Source organism: Schistocerca serialis, chromosome 1 (assembly GCF_023864345.2).
Source record: "Schistocerca serialis cubense isolate TAMUIC-IGC-003099 chromosome 1, iqSchSeri2.2, whole genome shotgun sequence".
In the NCBI taxonomy this organism is placed as follows: Eukaryota; Metazoa; Arthropoda; class Insecta; order Orthoptera; family Acrididae; genus Schistocerca; species Schistocerca serialis.
The window spans coordinates 555,418,219-555,435,233 of NC_064638.1; the positions used below are offsets into that span (position 1 = coordinate 555,418,219).

General features: G+C 45.2%; 1 protein-coding gene across 3 annotated transcripts in view; it reads left to right on the forward strand.

The window, feature by feature from the left end:
• LOC126475400 (U4/U6 small nuclear ribonucleoprotein Prp31) overlaps positions 1–17,015 on the forward strand; it is a 75,066-nt gene that overhangs the window by 40,175 nt on the left and 17,876 nt on the right. For all 3 annotated transcript variants that reach the window (XM_050103237.1, XM_050103247.1, XM_050103253.1), the window contains exons 4-6: positions 4,004–4,208; positions 11,415–11,584; positions 11,689–11,846. In XM_050103237.1, the coding sequence (XP_049959194.1) occupies positions 4,004–4,208; positions 11,415–11,584; positions 11,689–11,846 (533 nt within the window). The remainder of the gene's footprint in view (positions 1–4,003; positions 4,209–11,414; positions 11,585–11,688; positions 11,847–17,015) is intronic.

Here is a 17,015-nt window from a genome sequence, read left to right on the forward strand (position 1 = left end):
GATCAGTGAGAGTCCAGAATGAGAGGGGACCCAATTGTTGTGATGATTTGAGGACGTAAAGGTACATTTTTGCCCCCCCCCCCCCCCCCTTTCCTGTCGTCGCAACAGATGGGTCCCTTTTTTCACCATGAGGTCTAAGTGACCTGTTCTTTCTTTTTAACCTTCCCATCAACTAATCTCTCTCTCCTCACTGAGGAAGCAACTGATAGTTCAGAAAGCTAATATAGTATCATATATTTTTATACATGCCCATTTGCTATAGTGGCTGGCATGAAAATAGGGCTTCAAGACCATCTCGCCATCTTACAGCACTGCCATTATTTTTTTATTGTGATAATTTCAAATGTTCATAAAAATTCAAAAAAAAATTGGGTAACTCTGTTTTAGCATAGGATATGATGGAGTACTTTCCAAAAGAAAATTCTCACTAGCTGCTAGGGGAAAAAAATGAAAACTAACGTTGCAAGAAATTTTAGAGGAAAATAATTTTTTTATTTCCACCTGTGGTAGTAATAGAATCACCAATGTAATTGGACTGAAAAAAATATATGAAAATCCTCAAAGTTTACAGATGCATATGCTGAGTCTTTTATTTCGGAAACATAAAAGTATTCTGAGATAAAAAATAAAATATTATAAGAGGTGTGAAACTGTGCCGACTGCCTAGCAAAAATTATAGTCGCTGGTGAATTTTCGTTCTGTAGGACTGCGAAGAAACATTCCCACAAGAATGTTGTTAAGAAAACTACAAAATTATTTTTGGTAACATTTCAGACATCATTATTGTATCGTATCTCGTACAGAAGCAAGTTACTTCCACGATATCCCATGCACAGCAGTGCGCAAGTCGTTGTACGCCATCACCAAGAGTTTTGTTCGGGCGGCTGACTCTAATTTGACCTAGAATATTCCCTACTTCCCGAAAATATTTTACTGGCTGCTAATACATATCCTTCGTCATTGCATCCATCACTCAAAATGCCAATACACCCTGTGCAAAAGCAAATGTATTTATTTTGAAGCCAATATTTTCACTGAAGTTGAGCAAAATATTTGTCTGAAAGGTTTTGTGAAATCCAAGTTTTTCTAAATTTGCTGTAGGCCCATTATTCTCAGCACGCAATACATGTTTGGTACACAAAAACCTTGTTCTTACTACTGCAATGACCCTGTCTTGTAGTACAAATATTGTCCATTTCAGTTTCTGAATTAAAGACCAAGTGGGCGGAGAAGACAGTGCATTGAAGTGACTGGCGAGAATAATCAATTTTATCATGGACATTACCTTGTACTTCTCTAGCCATTGGATACTATCCTCTGTCATACTAAAGTAATACAATTCTACGTTCTAGCTTTTTGTAAAAATCATCAAATATCATAGATTTCTATGCACTTCTTGTAGAATCAGAATAGGTGCTGGGACTGCTCTGATGTTACTGCGCTATTTATATATACAGTCGATACAGAAGCACCACAATGTTTTGTCATTTTATGATCTGCATTACCCTTACTACACAATAGCCAGTAAATCCTTCTATGAAGAAAGGAGATAAATTTCGAATGTACAAGTAAACCGAATGCAGTAAGATTATATCCGAATGTAAAGACATTCGATACAGGTTTTTAGGAAAAACTGTTGTTATTTAATGCAGAATTAACAATCTTATTTTAATTGACAGTTACTGTCGAGTAAACTAATCACCACAACGTGCGATAAACTTATCAGATGCCTATTGTAAGGGAAAAACATTGGCAGTATGTCCTCTATAACTGAAATGAATTGACAAACATTTAAAACAAATCAGCTTTTTACATAGATGGCACTTACCTAAACTGAAGGTTCTTCTGCTCCGTGTCTTCAGATTCACTGTCACTTGTTTCAACCAGGTGAATCATCACAGATTCCACTATGGTGTCTCTTAAACCCTGGTTCAAGAAATCAGTTTCTTGCAATGCTTCTGCGTGTTTTACACACCTCTCGCAGTCCTGCTGAGTAACATTGTCAAGAGCTTTTTGTGTTAGCTTCTCGACATCACCTAGTTTGGAAGTAGTATTTCTTTTCGCATTTTCCGCTTTACTTGGGCCCATATCAATTAAGTGGGATTATACTGGCAGCCATACGGTGGTAGATGTACCACTTGGCGTCCCATTTTGTTTGCCAGTTGATCTAATTCGTAAGTCTTTTTGCCACCTACGATTTCTTCCTTAGACATGAGTTCAGCCTTCATTTCATTGATTGAAAATGAAACATTCTTTCTCTTTAGCCACTCCATAATATCTGCCTTGTGCCAATTTGAATGTGGCAGCTTTTCTATCTGAATGGACTGGTAGCTGGCGTTATCCATCACGATAATTGACCCTTCTTCCAGCACAGATAATGGTCAAATAAACAAATTCTGAAAAACTTCTCCATTCATTTCTGAATGGTAATCTGATTGGCAAGAATTTTTCCCACCATGAAAAACAAGTTTGGCCTCTGGTATGAAGCTTATGGTTAATGAACCAGTGTGGGCGATGATTAATCGACCATCTCTACCAGTAGACACTTTCAAACCGCCATTTCCCTTGGGTTGTGCCATACATACTTATTGGTGTGGTTCTGTGAAACACAAGTTTCATCCAAGTACGCTACAGGCCTGGTGTCTTAAGCACCCAAGAAGTGCATTGTACGTGAAAACTTCGCCCTTGCTGCTGCTGTGTCTCTGTGTTCCATTAAGAATTTCCATCCATCATTACACTTCTTGAATCAGAAACCAAGGGAGTGGAGAAGACGAAGAACGGAGGTCTCTGAGCCCAGATAATTAATTTTTTCACAGATGTCAGCCTGTATTTTTTTAGCCATTGGGTACTGTCCTCTGTCGTAATATCCAAGTACAGTTCTACACACGAGCTCTTTGTTAAAATCGTTAAGCCAGTTGCACTAAGTTTATGAATTTGTGCAAAATTTAAGTTATTCCTCACTTCTTCATTGTCGGCTAGTTCAGTAAAAAACTTGAGTACATTCGATATGATAGTTTTCGATTATTTACGAATGTCTTTCCGCCCTTTATGTACACAGACCAGAGCACTACTACAAGTAGGCCGTTGCTCATGCATTGTTGTTCACCACCGAACACATGTCAAAGCACCTTTCTAAAGACTGTAAGACACTGAGACCAGATGTGAACACTCGATATAGCATGGTAACACTGAGCTTTCAGCTTCTCTGACCTACCATGCCGCTAATGGTACCTACATGGCAACAAAGTCGAGAGGCGGGTGAATCACAGCCTGCAGCCCCTGCTGGCGGCAGGCAGCAGGCAGCGGCCGTGACCTTGAGACTCTACTTTCGTGCCGGCCACTCTAGTACTAATATTTCACCTAAAAGTAAGTACTGGCCAACAAATTTGTCTCATAATTTTATTGTAATTTCGGCACCAAATTTATGCTATATACACTGTTGTTGCTGTAAACACAACCTCATAATTGTTTTGTCCATCTTTATTTATGGTGAACAATGGAAAGTCCAGGATGAAATGACAATGATATTGTGAAAATGATAGATCGCTACTCGCCATGTAAAGGGAGGTGTTGAGTCACGGACAGGCACAATGAGAGGACTGCAAAACATTGCAGCTTTCAGCCAAAAGGCCTTCTTCCAAAATATAGAACAGAACACATTAACACAAGTAAAACTCCCACCCCCCTGGGTGACATCACTGTGCAACTGTAGGCTGTGCTGTGTGTGTGTGTGTGTGTGTGTGTGTGTGTGTGTGTGTGTGTCTTCTGTTTCGGAAGAAGGCCTTTTGGCCAAAAGCTTAAATGTTTAGCAATCTTTTCATTGTGAGTGTCTGCGACTTATGCCTCCTATATTTAATGAATAGCAATCTATCCTTCTTTTCATGTTGAGATACGTTAGAGAAGATAAAATATTTCCTCATGTATCTCCCAAATTAAAATACTATGTGTGATTGCGTAATTTTCTTGTGTTTAATCTTTGATACAAAAATTTATAATTTTACAGGTATCATCCATCGTTTTGTTAGAGATAAATATTCAAAGAGATTTCCTGAATTGGAGTCACTTGTTGTTGGCCCTCTTGAATACTGTATGACAGTAAAAGAACTAGGAAATGACTTGGATAGAGCAAAGAATAATGAAGCTCTTCAACAGATTCTGACACAGGCAACTATAATGGTCGTATCAGTTACTGCGTCAACCACTCAGGGGTAAGATAAAAGCTTGTGTGTGTGTGTGTGTGTGTGTGTGTGTGTGTGTGTGTGTGTCACACGCGCACACTCACACACATAGTATCCATAATCATTTGAGTTTTAATAACTGATTTTGGTATACAGAGATTTCTCAATAAATGCTTTTTCGATGTTCTCTTTGTATTTTTAAAAAATCTATTCATTTATTTATGTTGCTAATATCACAGCTATATATTTACTAACATAATTTATAAACAAAGAAAACAGCAAAAGTTATGGTTACCAGAAGACCAGCTGGTTTTTTTTTTTTTTTTTTTTTTTTTTTTAATAGGGAAGGTTCATGTGAGACTATTAATGAAAAATTACAGCAAGCCAGTGAAACAAAGAACAACATTAAAAAATGGGGGATTGTGTTTAAGGCAGTAAGAATTAGTTACTACCATATTCACTGGTATGTTTGCAAAAACCTTTACTTACGGCCATAAGCAGCTTTTCAGCTGATTTCTGTCTTCAGCTGGATCAGACCTCAGATTTAGGGATGTAAGAATGCATACTTAGGAAGATGGTTGCATATGCTGGCTGCATTGAAAGTACAACAAAATCCAGTGAAAAAAGAAACGGTTGGAGTGGCTTTTCATTAGACAAACCACTGCAATGTGCTACATTCTCATTATACCTAGGGGTTTTCAGTATACATGTTTTGTGTGTCTGCTTTTAATACAAGGTATTAAATGCCTTTGCAGAACACCAAATAGCTATCATACAACCACTCCGCTCTAAAATTGATTTTCCTCAAGACCTTATGATCAGCTCAAACGTTCCTCCATCCATTATCTTCAGGTACAATGGTGTTTCATTATTAATGCAGCACCTACCACCAGCCTGTGTGTAAGAGGAGACTTTCATAATAAAAACTGAAGATGGTTAGCATTTATATCCCATTGCTCTTTACAACTGAATTGCCTATTCAACGGGTTTGTGAGTAAGAGATAATAGTTGTTTATGATATGTTCATAGATGACCTCTCCCTGATATTCTTCAGATACCTCTTATGGTTCAAGAGTGTAGCCACATTCTTGGAATTCCCATGTTTGACATTCTGTGGGAATTACTACCTCATGCTATGTCTAACCAGTTTCTGTTCATCCAGTGGATTATTGTGCAACAGTTTTCCAGCTACATACTTCCTTGTAAATGAGAAAAGGATACCAAATCAGGCGAATGAGTTGAATATTCCAATTATTAGTTTTTACAGTCCAAGCTTCTACTTGCATTTCGTCCAGTTGGCCCTGACACTTGTTTAGTACTCACCATATATTATTTACCTTTTGCAGGATAATAAATAAAAAAAGAGCAAAACTTGTATTATTCGGTGATCACCTTATTTTTGAATCATAATCGTTAACACAGAAATCATAATAAAATGTAAGAAAATACTTAGTATTGTCAAAATGTCAGGGAAAAAATGGCCGTGTTGATAGATTTTCACAGAGACTTATTCACTTTCTGTGGAAAGTCAGCGTTCAGTGGAACACAGTTTGGGAAGTTGCCTGAACATACAGCGGTTTACCCACATCTCATCCACAGTAACCATTTGATGCACATATCCAGTTGAATTCCATTTAACAAATCTAAACATTGGTAAGAGATTTGCTTTCACCTTTGCTTTTTGTCAGCATTCAACAAATGAGACACGTGTCTTGCACAAAGCTTTCTCATAGTTAATTCCTAAAGTAAAACTATTCCATACTCTTTCTTCTAAGTGTGCCTCTCGTATCAGCAGTTTCATTTAACTTCAATCACAAGGTGTCCGACACCATAATGTGAACGTTCTCAGTCCTTTCATCTAAGGTTGCAGTTTTTTGATGTTCTTTGTTTCAGAAGATGGATCCTTCGAAATCCTCTTTTCTTCCTCCCAGCGGAAAGGATGGGCCGCTGGAAGGTTCTAACACTCAGTCTCTTAAGAGGGCTCGTGCATTCAGTCCCCCTGACTCCGGCACTTCTTTGACAAGTCGAGTCTTAAGTAACAGAATGCATTCTGGTAATCCGAGTGTGTTTCTCATTGTGAAACTGAAGGAGGGTAGTTTCGAGAAGGTTTCGCCCTTCTATATACAAAAGGGTTTGGAGGGAATCTGTGGCTCCTTAAAATCGGTGAAGCGCTTATGTAATGGGACCTTGCTCGTGGAAACTTCCACTTCCCAGCAAGCAACTAACCTTCAGTCTGCTAAATGCCTTGGAGAGTATGCCATAGACACTGAACTGCACAGCACCTTGAACTACAGCAAAGGTGTTGTGACGTGCCAGGATCTAGTTGACATTCCCAAGGAAGAACTGCAATGTGAGTGGGCTCCGGAAGGTATCGTTGATGTTCAACATATCATGAGGAGGGTTGATGGCAATCTTGTCAAATCCGACTCCTTTATTCTAACCTTCAGTAGCACGAAACTTCCTGAACATGTTAAAGCTGGCTTCCTTCGCCTTAGTGTGAGGCCTTATTTCCCGACCCCAAAGTGCTGTTTCAAATGCCAGCGTTTTGGGCATACCACCTTAGGATGCAAAGGCGAAGCGACTTGTGGCAACTGTGGTAAAGCTGCTCATGAAGGAGTTGGTTGCTCCTCTCCAGCCAAATGTATCAATTGCTCTGGGAACCACCCTGTTTGGAGTAGGGACTGCCGAATATTTTTAGAGGAACACAAAGTCCAGGAAATAAAAACAACCAAGCGTATCCCCTATGGTGAGGCCAAGAAGATCTATAAGTCGATGCAACCTCCCACATTTGCTACATCTTTTGCATCCCTGGTTCAGAAGCCTACTCCAAAAGTCGATGCCTCAACGCAGACAGAGGTGGTGAGTGTTGGCACTAATATATGCAGCTGTCAGTGCACTTGCAACACAGCCAGTGTTTCAGAGCCAGTAGCCCCTATTTGAACGGCAGACAAAGGTACAGTGTCGAACTTGGGCCAGCCCATGGCGCCTCCAACAGCTGAGGATGTTCCGAAGCCCAGTACAGCCATTACCACTCCCTGTGTCAGCTCCCTCAAAGCCCACCAATTCGCAGAAAGCTCCCGTACAGCATCAACAGCTGGTCAAATCCCATGGTAAACCGTCTGACCATGCAGATGTTGTTTTCCGTGAGGCTTCATCTGACTCTTCCTCAGAGTTGATGGAATCCGATGTATGTGTGGGGAAATCTTCTTGCCCCACACCTGCCCCTCCACCTGCTGCAGTCTCCCCGCCCCGTCGGAGAGACAGGATGAAGGTGCTACCCCCATCATAGATGGCTCCCATACTTCAGTGGAACTTGCAAGGGTTCAGGACGCATGTGGAGGAACTTCGTCTACTATCTCAGGGTAGACCACTGTGTCTCTGTCTCCAGGAGACTTATTTCCATCCATCATACTCCCCTGAGATACGAGGCTATACACTCCACAAAAAGGACGACCTGCGTGGAGAGAGAGCTAGAGGAGGCGTAGGTATTTTCGTCAGGACAGACTGCCCCTCCTCGCATCTCTCACTTAAGACGACTTTACAGGCCGTTGTTGTGTCCGTGCACGTCCGTGCACATGCGTCATCCATTGACTGTATGCTCGCTTTACTTGCCCCCACATGATGCACTTGATGAAGTGGCCCTCACCAACCTTCTTACACAGCTCCCCCAGCCATTTCTGCACAGCGACTGGGTCGTTCTCTGCCATTGATCTCTCGCTTTGCTCTCCAGCTCTTGCCCCCAGTGCTCACTGGGAAGTGGTCGCTGACTTGCACGGCAGTGATCATTTCCCAATCTGGATTCACCTGCCAGATGGCCTGGGCCCGGAAAGGAGACCACCACGATGGGTGCTCAGTGGAGCTGAGTGGACACTTTATAGCCAGTTGCCCAATTCGAACACTGTGCGAATGTTGAGGTGTGGATGGATCATATTACCAAAACGGTCCACCACGCCGCTGCAGCATCCAGTCCACAGGCCACCGGAAGAGGCCCCCTGTGCCTTGGTGGAGTGCTGAATGCCGCTCTGCAATCAGGACCAGGCGTGCAGCTCTGCGTCAGTTCAAGTGTCGGCCGACTGATGAGAATCTTGCAGCCTTTCAGGTGGCGAGGGCAAGATGTCGCTGCATTATTCGTGAGAGCAAGAAGAGGTCATGGCAACAGTTCCTGGACACCATTAATCATTCCACCAACCGTTCCATTGTGTGGGAGACCATCAGGAGAATTTCTGGGAGAGTAGCGAGGTGCCCCATAGCTGCTGTAATGAATAATGGCACTCTCCACACGGATCCGCGAGACATTGCCCAGACTATGGCAGCGTATTTTGCCACAGTTACATCCCCTGGTCATGACATGATCCATTACAGTATGCTATGGCACCTCACAATGCGCAACAGAGAAATCCTCCTCGCACTTTTTAATGCCATTTGGGCGTCGGGTCGCTTTCCTGGTGCGTGGCGTGAGGCAGTTTTAATCCCTTTTTTAAAACCTGGGAAAGACCGCACGAGCCCAAGTAGCTACCGTAGTGTTGCCCTCACTAGTTGCATAGGGAAGACCTTGGAGCGGATGGTCAACCGCCGCCTTGTCTGGATGTTAGAATCCCGGCAACTCCTTAGTCGCTTTCAGTGTGGGTTCAGGAGGTTTCATTCCACCTTCGATAACCTTGCCCTCCTGGAGGCGGCAATACAACAAGCTTTCCTACGCTGTCATCACCTTCTAGGTGTATTTTTCGACATCGAGAAGGCCTACAATACCACTTGGAGGTGTCTCATCCTGGAGCAGCTTCACGAATGGGGTTTTCGTGGTTGTCGTCCTCTTTTTATTCAGTCTTTCCTCTCGCCACGATATTTTAGATACCGAATTGGTGATGTCCTGTCTGATCGCTTTGCGCAGGAGAACGGTGTCCCTCAGGGTAGCGTTTTAAGTGTGACTCTCTTTGCCATCGCTATTAATAGCATTACGTCCATCGTGAAAAGTCCTGTCCAGTGTTCTTTGTTTGTGGATGATTTCTCTTTGTTTTGCTCTTCTTCAAGCCTTGCAACGACAACTCGTCAGTTGCAATTTACGATTAGGCGTTTGGATGACTGGGCGCAGAAGAGTAGTTTTAAGTTTTCCACCGAGAAGTCTGTGTGTGTTCTTTTTAACCGTTCTCGTTCGATTTTAACCTTTCCTGAGTAGAGGATGAGGGACACTATTCTTACTTTTAAAGACACGGTGAGATTTCTGGGGCTCATTTTTGACTCGAAGCTCACGTGGTTACCTCATCATAAAGACCTGAAACAGCGGTCACTTAAGGCTTTAAGTAGTTTAAAATGTCTTAGCCACAGTACATGGGGAGCTGACAGGACTTGTCTGCTCCAGTTTTACAGGGCGTTTGTGCGATCTCGGCTCGATTACGGGTGCACAGTATATGGGTCTGCGAGGCCTTCTTCCTTAAAGTTGTTGGACGTTGTGCACCATGAAGGGCTTCGGTTGGCCACTGAGGCATTCCGAACTAGCCCCATACCAAGCGTCTGTGCAGAGGCTGGTAAACCGCCACTTCATATGCGGCGACGGCTACTTACAGTGCGCCAGGCGTATAAAACTTTGTCCACACCATACACCCCTGCATACCGTACTGTTGCTCAGCCTCCTCTGGCACGCTTGTTTCATAACCGGCAACATGCGACGCAGCCCTATGGGATTCGCGCACAGGATTGCCTCAGTGCGATGTCTATGGCTGGTCTTCGTTTTTTACGTCGCGGTTGGAGCAGATCTCCACCTTGGCTCCTCCGGAGACCCAAACTTATTTTAGATTTGACTAATTTTAAGAAAGATGGCACACCAGATTTTACATTCCAATCTCTGTTTTTTAACATTTTAGATGTGCATCACGGTTTCACTGTCGTTTACACTGATGGCTCCAAACAGGAGACTTTCCTTGGCTGTTCTGTGGTGTTCCCTGATCATGTTACCCGGATTCGCTTCCCTGCTGAGTATACCGTTTTCGCAGCGGAGCTCCATGCGATCCTGAAGGCACTGGAGCAGATGCATCTTGTTCGGGGCGATCGATTTCTTCTCTGCTCCAATTCTCTTAGTGCCTTACAATCACTGCAGAACCTATACCCGACTGAGGAGATGGTCCAGCTGATACATGACCAACTGTACTTGCTCCAACGGCGGGGTAAAGAGGTATCCTTCTGCTGGGTGCCTGGTCATGTCGGCATATGGGGCAATGAACAGGCTGATCAGGCTGCCAAGGAGGCCTGCAGAAAGCAGGATGTGGTCCAGTGTCCTATCCCCTTGCAGTCGGTCATCACTGCACTCCACAGGAAGTGCATGGAGTTGTGGGAGGACGAATGGCTGGCGGTGACGGCCAATAAACTGCGGTCGGTAAAGTCAACCACTTGGCCGTGGCGTTCCTCCTGCCGGTTGCTCAGGTGGGAAGAGGTGGCCCTCACATGTCTTCGGATCGGGCACTGTCCTCTCACAGATAGCTATTTATTACCGCGGGAGGATCCTCCGTTTTGTGATGCTTGTGGTGTGCACATCTCTGTCCGGCACATTCTATCAGACTGCATTTTATACCGTGATGCAAGTGCAGAAGCACGAGTTGATGGGGATCTGCCTTGTGTTTTAGCTAACGATGAGACGTGTGTGTCTAGGGTTTTTAAGTTTTGTGATGTGTCTGGACTCTGGCCTAAACTTTTAGGCTGGAGGTTTTAGTGTATTGCAGAGTGGCTGACTCCTCCCTTTTTTCCTTGCGGTCAGCCAGCCACTTCCATCTGCTACATTGTTTTAGCTCCCTCTACCATTTTCTTCCTGTGTTTTCCATGTTTTACTGCTGATGCCCTGCTTCATCCCACGCTTCGGTGTGGGTGAGCACATATTTTTCAATGATTGTTCCCCGTGTTTTATGTTCCGTTTTATGTAAATGTTCTGAGTTTTTTTCTTAACACCCACCTCACTATGTTACTGAATGGGCGCTGAAGACCTTGCTGTCGTGCGCCCAAAAAAAACCTCTCTACTACGCAAGCTTATGTTTCTACTTTATGTAGTTAATAATATTCTGCTATTGCCAGTACATCTTTGTTTAAATGATTTGTTACTTTAATTTATAGAAAACTTCAGTAATAAACAGTCATTTAGTTCCCAGACTTGTAAAAAACAAAGTCCACACTGCTGTGTTGTGTTTTAATTTTGAATTTGTAGAAAGACACACAATGTTCTGTTAATGAATAAATGTATGGTCTTTTCTTTAGGCAGCTATTAAGTGAGCAGGAGAAGGAAGATATTGTAGAAGCATGTGACATGGCAATTGATCTTAATAATTTTAAGCAGCGTATATATGAATATGTTGAGAGCAGAATGGCATTTATAGCACCAAATTTATCAATCATTGTTGGAGCCTCCACTGCAGCAAAGATAATGGGTAACTATAAGAAGCAGTTAAAAAGCTGCATTGTTGTGCAGTAGTTTAATGTGAGCTAATTAATTAATTGATTCACTGTCATACCTCTGTTTTATTCCTTTCAGGTGTTGCCGGTGGACTAACAAAGTTGTCAAAAATGCCAGCATCTAGTATCTTGGTCCTCGGTTCTCAGAAAAAAACTCTTTCTGGTTTTTCTCAGGTTACAATGTTGCCACATACAGGATTCATCTACTATTCTGATATAGTTCAGGATACACCACCGGTAAATGAATAGTTAACTTGAATTAGATAGTGAATTTTATATTTGAGGCTTACAATCAATGCCATGAAGCCGTTTGAATTTTATTATGTTCTTTCTTCTTTCTTTTCCCAGTTTCCTTACTCTTCCTGCATTTATATGCTTTATCTGGCTCCAATCTCTGTCTGTGTGATTTGCACGTTTTCTACTATTGTCTCTGTATCTGAAACCTGATACAAATTAGTCAGTGATTCAGCGTATTCAGTTTTGAATTGGGCTTATGTGAAATCATCATATTGTTTTCACATCAGGAGTAGTTGTGGACATATTACTGCAGTTCCAGTAAAAAGTGTTGGGTTTCTCCAAATCTATCGTAACATATTTAACTTTGCCAAACCCTTGAATATACAAATAAGAGATTCAGGGTATATTCCATGTAGTACCAGTGCAAAACATAATTTCAAACGTAAATTACACTTCATATTTTACTGCACAAAAATGGTTTTAAATACCAGATAAGTTCCTTCTAAATGTGAATTGTTCCAGGCGTGATATTTTATTTTTATGTATTGCCATTTCTCATTATGAAAGCCCCTCAGGGGGCTCAGCATTTAGTTGCTGGGTACGGGCTTGGCGACCCTGGGGTTCCTGAGCTGGGGACTGGGAAGCGCCACCAGTCCTCAATACCATAAGCTCTGAGTGTGCTTCAACGACCACCGTAAGGCGCGACGGTGGAACTTTGTACGATACAGAGCCTGGGGATCTTGCCTTAACTGCCTGGGTCACGAGGATGGTATATAAAAAAAAAAAAAAAAAAAAAAAAAAACCACCACCTCAATCTCAAGGTGTGCTGCGCGCTGAGGAGACGCATGGCTGTTGAGGTAGAACAGTTGCTAGTGGGCGGCCTCTGGGGAACCTGCCGTCCCCCGGTTGTATTAGGCTTACCCAGGCAAGCGGGGCTCTGTCTGGGTGGACATTCCTTCCCTAGCTGCTCGTGGGACCACCATGAAATGAAATACGAATAGTGTGCAAGCATGAGCCTCTAAGAAAGGAAAGTTCAATGCTTTACAGTATGACCCCCAGTCGTTCTCTTTCCTGTCCATACCAGGGGAGGAACGGCGGTCTAAATTACCTGGTGAGACGTATTCTCCTCGATTTCTGGTTTGCAGCCGAACAGATGGGGACTCATTTCTGACCACAAAGCCTCAGTTTTTTGGGGAAAATTTAGAGGACAAGTTCGGAGAAGTTGAGGACCTGTCTAAAATGAGGTCTGGAGCAGTCCTCATACATACAGCATCCCCAGCACAGTCACGGGCATTGCTTGCTTGTGACAAGCTCGGTGATGTTGCAGTCTCCATTACGCCTCATAAGAGCCTCACTATGATTCAGGGACTTATTTTTCATCGTGACCTGTTCTTGCAGTCTGACGACGAGCTCCGTGCAAATCTGGAACACTGCGGTGTCCACTTTGTACTACGTGTCTTCAGGGGACCTAAAGATTGTAGGGTCGCCACCGGCGCCTTCATCTTGGCTTTAGAGGGAGACACCCTGCCCGAGAAGGTCAAGGTGATTATATATCGATATGATGTTAAGTCTTACGTCCCTCCTCCCATGCACTGCTTTAAGTGCTGGAGGTTTGGGCATATGTCATCAAGATGTGACGCCAACCCTACCTGTCGGGATAGTGAACATGCCTCCCACCCCCAACGTCCTGTGCTTGCTGCCCCCTGTTTGTGTCAACTGCGGACACACATTAACCTTGCTCGTCAGACTGCGCGGTTTATCAAAAAGAATGGAAGATTATGGAGTATAAGACCTTGGACAGGCTCACTTACACAGAGGCTAAATGCAAGTACGACCGACTTCACCCTATGCGCATTTCATCGACGTTTGCTGCAGCAGCTTCGATATCGCCGTCCCTGGCAACGAGCCCCCAAGCTGAGCCGCTTTTTGTGGGCCCTCCAGCTCGGCCATCTATTCCTGCCCACCAGGTAGTTGGGGGAACACTCTCTTCCGTTGCTCCCCTGTTATCAACATCGGGAGTAACAACCCCTCCTCCTTCGGGGACTTCAGTACCCACCTCTGCACAGGAGAAGGGCCTGCCTCCTCCGGCTCGCCTCGCGCGGAAGGGATCACTTGGTGCCCTCCCTTTCACGCTTACTGCCCCTCCAGATATCAGCCAGTGGCTGAAAGAGCCACCACCTGAGGGCCGTATGGCTTCCAGGTCCACCTCGGTCCATGAGACTGGGTCGGAAAAGCCCACCCAACCTGATAAACCGAGGGACAAAAAGAAGAAAAAGCAAAAGGAGAAGGACATAGAGACAGAAAAGGAGTTCACCACTCCACCTGAAGATGATGTGGAGCATCTAGTGTCCCCTCAGGAGCTAGATGTTGGTTGACCCGCAGCTCCTATGGAAGTTGATCAGGCTACTTCGCAATCGGTGGCGGTGAGCGCTTCTAAGGCATAACCTAGCCTCAGCCCCCCCCCCCCCCCCCCAAAGTTCTTTCATGTCTTCACAGTCGGATACCATTATCCTTCAATGGAATTGCCATGGTTTTTTTCCAACACCTTGCTGAGTTGAAACAGCTTTTGTGTCGCTTCCCTGCCTCTTGTCTGGCCATACAGGAAACATGGTTTCTTGTTTGGCAGACCCCCTCCCTCTGTGGCTACCGGAGTTACTATAAGAACCATGTAGAATACGACAGGGTGTCTGGCGGTGTCTGTGTTTATGGTCTTGCCATTGTTCCTAGTGCCCCAGTGCCACTTCACACTGCTCTCGAGGCTGTGGCTGTTAGAATCCAGGCAGGAATGGAGCTTGCCATCTGTTCCCTCTACCTTCCCCCGGATGAGGTTGTCCCTCTTGCCGACCTAGCTGCCTTGTTTGCCCAGCTCCCCCTGCCATTCCTCCTTTTGGGGGACTTTAATGCCCACCACCCTTTATGGGGTGGGGCCCAGATCTCGGGCCAGGGTAGGAACGTTGAGGCTCTCTTGGCACAGCAGAACTTTTGCCTCCTTAACACTGGTGCTCCCACATATTTTAGCTTGACTCATGGCACATACTCGGCCATTGACCTCTCTCTTAGTAGCCCAGGCCTTCTTACATACCTCAGTTGGAGGGTCCACGATGACCTCTGTTGTAGTGACCACTTTCCTATCCTGGTTTCTCTTCTTCAATCCCAACTCCCTGACCAGCTGCCACGATGGTCTCTTCGTGGAGCTGATTGGGCAGCCTACAACTCGGCTACTATGGCCATTGCTCCGCTTCCTGGTGACATTGATTTGGCCGTGGACGAGGTCACTATGGCCATTGCTGCTGCCGAGGTAACTGTCCCCTGTTCATCAAGTACCCTAAGGCATACGTCAGTCCCTTGGTGGACACCAGAGATTGCAGAAGCTATCCGGGACCACCGGCGAGCCTTGCAACGACACCGGCGTCATCCTTCCCTAGAGAATCTGGTTGCCCTTAAATGGCTGCGGGCCCGGGCTCGGCGTTAATCCGGCGGAGCAAACAGGACTGCTGGGAACAATATGTTGCCACCTTAGGTTCTCGCACCTCCCCATCTCAGGTGTGGTCGCAGGTTCGGCGCATTTTTGGCTTTCGCCCTCATGCGTCTGTCCCTTGCCTTTCTCTTCGGGGTATACTTTGCACTGACCCAATTGCCGTCGCCGAACAGCTGGCAGAGTACTACGCTCGTATTTCCGCGACAGCAGGCTACAGTGCAGAATTCCGCGCTATTAAAGAGCAGGCTGAGCGTACGCAGTTGTCATTTCGCACGCCCCGTTTAGTGAATGGGAGTTCCAAAGTGCCCTTACAGCTTGCCCCGATACCTCTCCAGGTCCAGACCGAATTCACAACCAGTTTCTTCGCCATCTCTCGGCGCACTGTCAGGGTGAATTACTCGCCCTGTTGTAACAGCATCTGGACGGAGGGCGTTTTCCCACCTCGTTGGCAGGATAGCGTTACCATCCCGGTGCTGAAACTTGGTGCAGATCCGCTGGTGGTTGATAGCTATCGCTCTATCTGCCTTACCAACGTTATGTGCAAACTCTGGAACAGATGGTGAGTCAGCGGTTCATGTGGATCCTCAAAGCTCGGGGCCTCCTAGCCCAGCAACAGGGAGGCTTCCGTCAGGGCCACTCAGCGATTGACAATTTAGTCTCGCTAGAGCAGGCTATTTGTACAGCTTTTACTCGGCGAGAACATCTAGTTGCTGTTTTCTTTGATCTTCGGAAGGCGTACGATAACACCTGGCGCCATCATATCCTTGCTACACTGCACGAATGAGGCTTATGGGGTCCACTTCCGATTTTTCTACAGAATTTCCTCTCCAATTGCTCCTTTCGGGTTCGAGTTGGCGCATATTTTAGCTCTGCTCATATTCAGGAGAACGGTGTCCCACAGGGCTTGGTTCTCAGTGTTCCCCTCTTTTTGGTGGCGATTAATGATCTTGCGGCTGCGGTGGGCTCATCAATCTGTTCCTCTGTATATGCCGGTGACTTTTGTCTTTATTACAGTTCCCCAAGCATCAGTGTCGCTGAATGGCGGCTGCAGGGAGCTATCCATAAGGCTCATTTTTGGGCATCCAACCATGGTTTTCAGTTCTCAGCCTCCAAGACCCGAGTGATGCATATCTGTCATCGTCGCACAGTCCACCTCCATCCAGAGCCTACCTTGCCAATGAACTCCTTTGTATTGAGGAGACGCATCGCTTCCTTGGCATGCTGTTTGATGCTCAGCTCACTTGGACACCTCATCTTTATGAGCTTAAACAATGGTGCTGGCGGCACCTCAACATCCTTCGCTGCCTCAGCCACACCGTTTGGAGGACTGCACGAACAACCCTCCTACAGCTCTATAAGGCCTTAGTCCAGTCCCGTCTCGACTACGGGAGCATGGTGTACGACTCAGCAGCACCTTGCAACATTGCAGATCCTCGATCCGGTTCTACATTGTGGCGTCAGACTGGCGACAGGTGCCTTCCACACTGGTCCAGTGACTAGCCTTCTCATAGAAGCTGGAATCCCCCTACGATTCCGCCAACAACAGTTGCTTGCGTCATACATCGCCCGCGTCCATACATCGCCCCCGACCACCCAAATTGCAGGCTCCTTTTTCCATCTTCTGCACTCCCCTCCACACGACGGTGGCCTCGATCGCATTCATTTCCTTCTCTCGTCACTCAAGTCCTTTC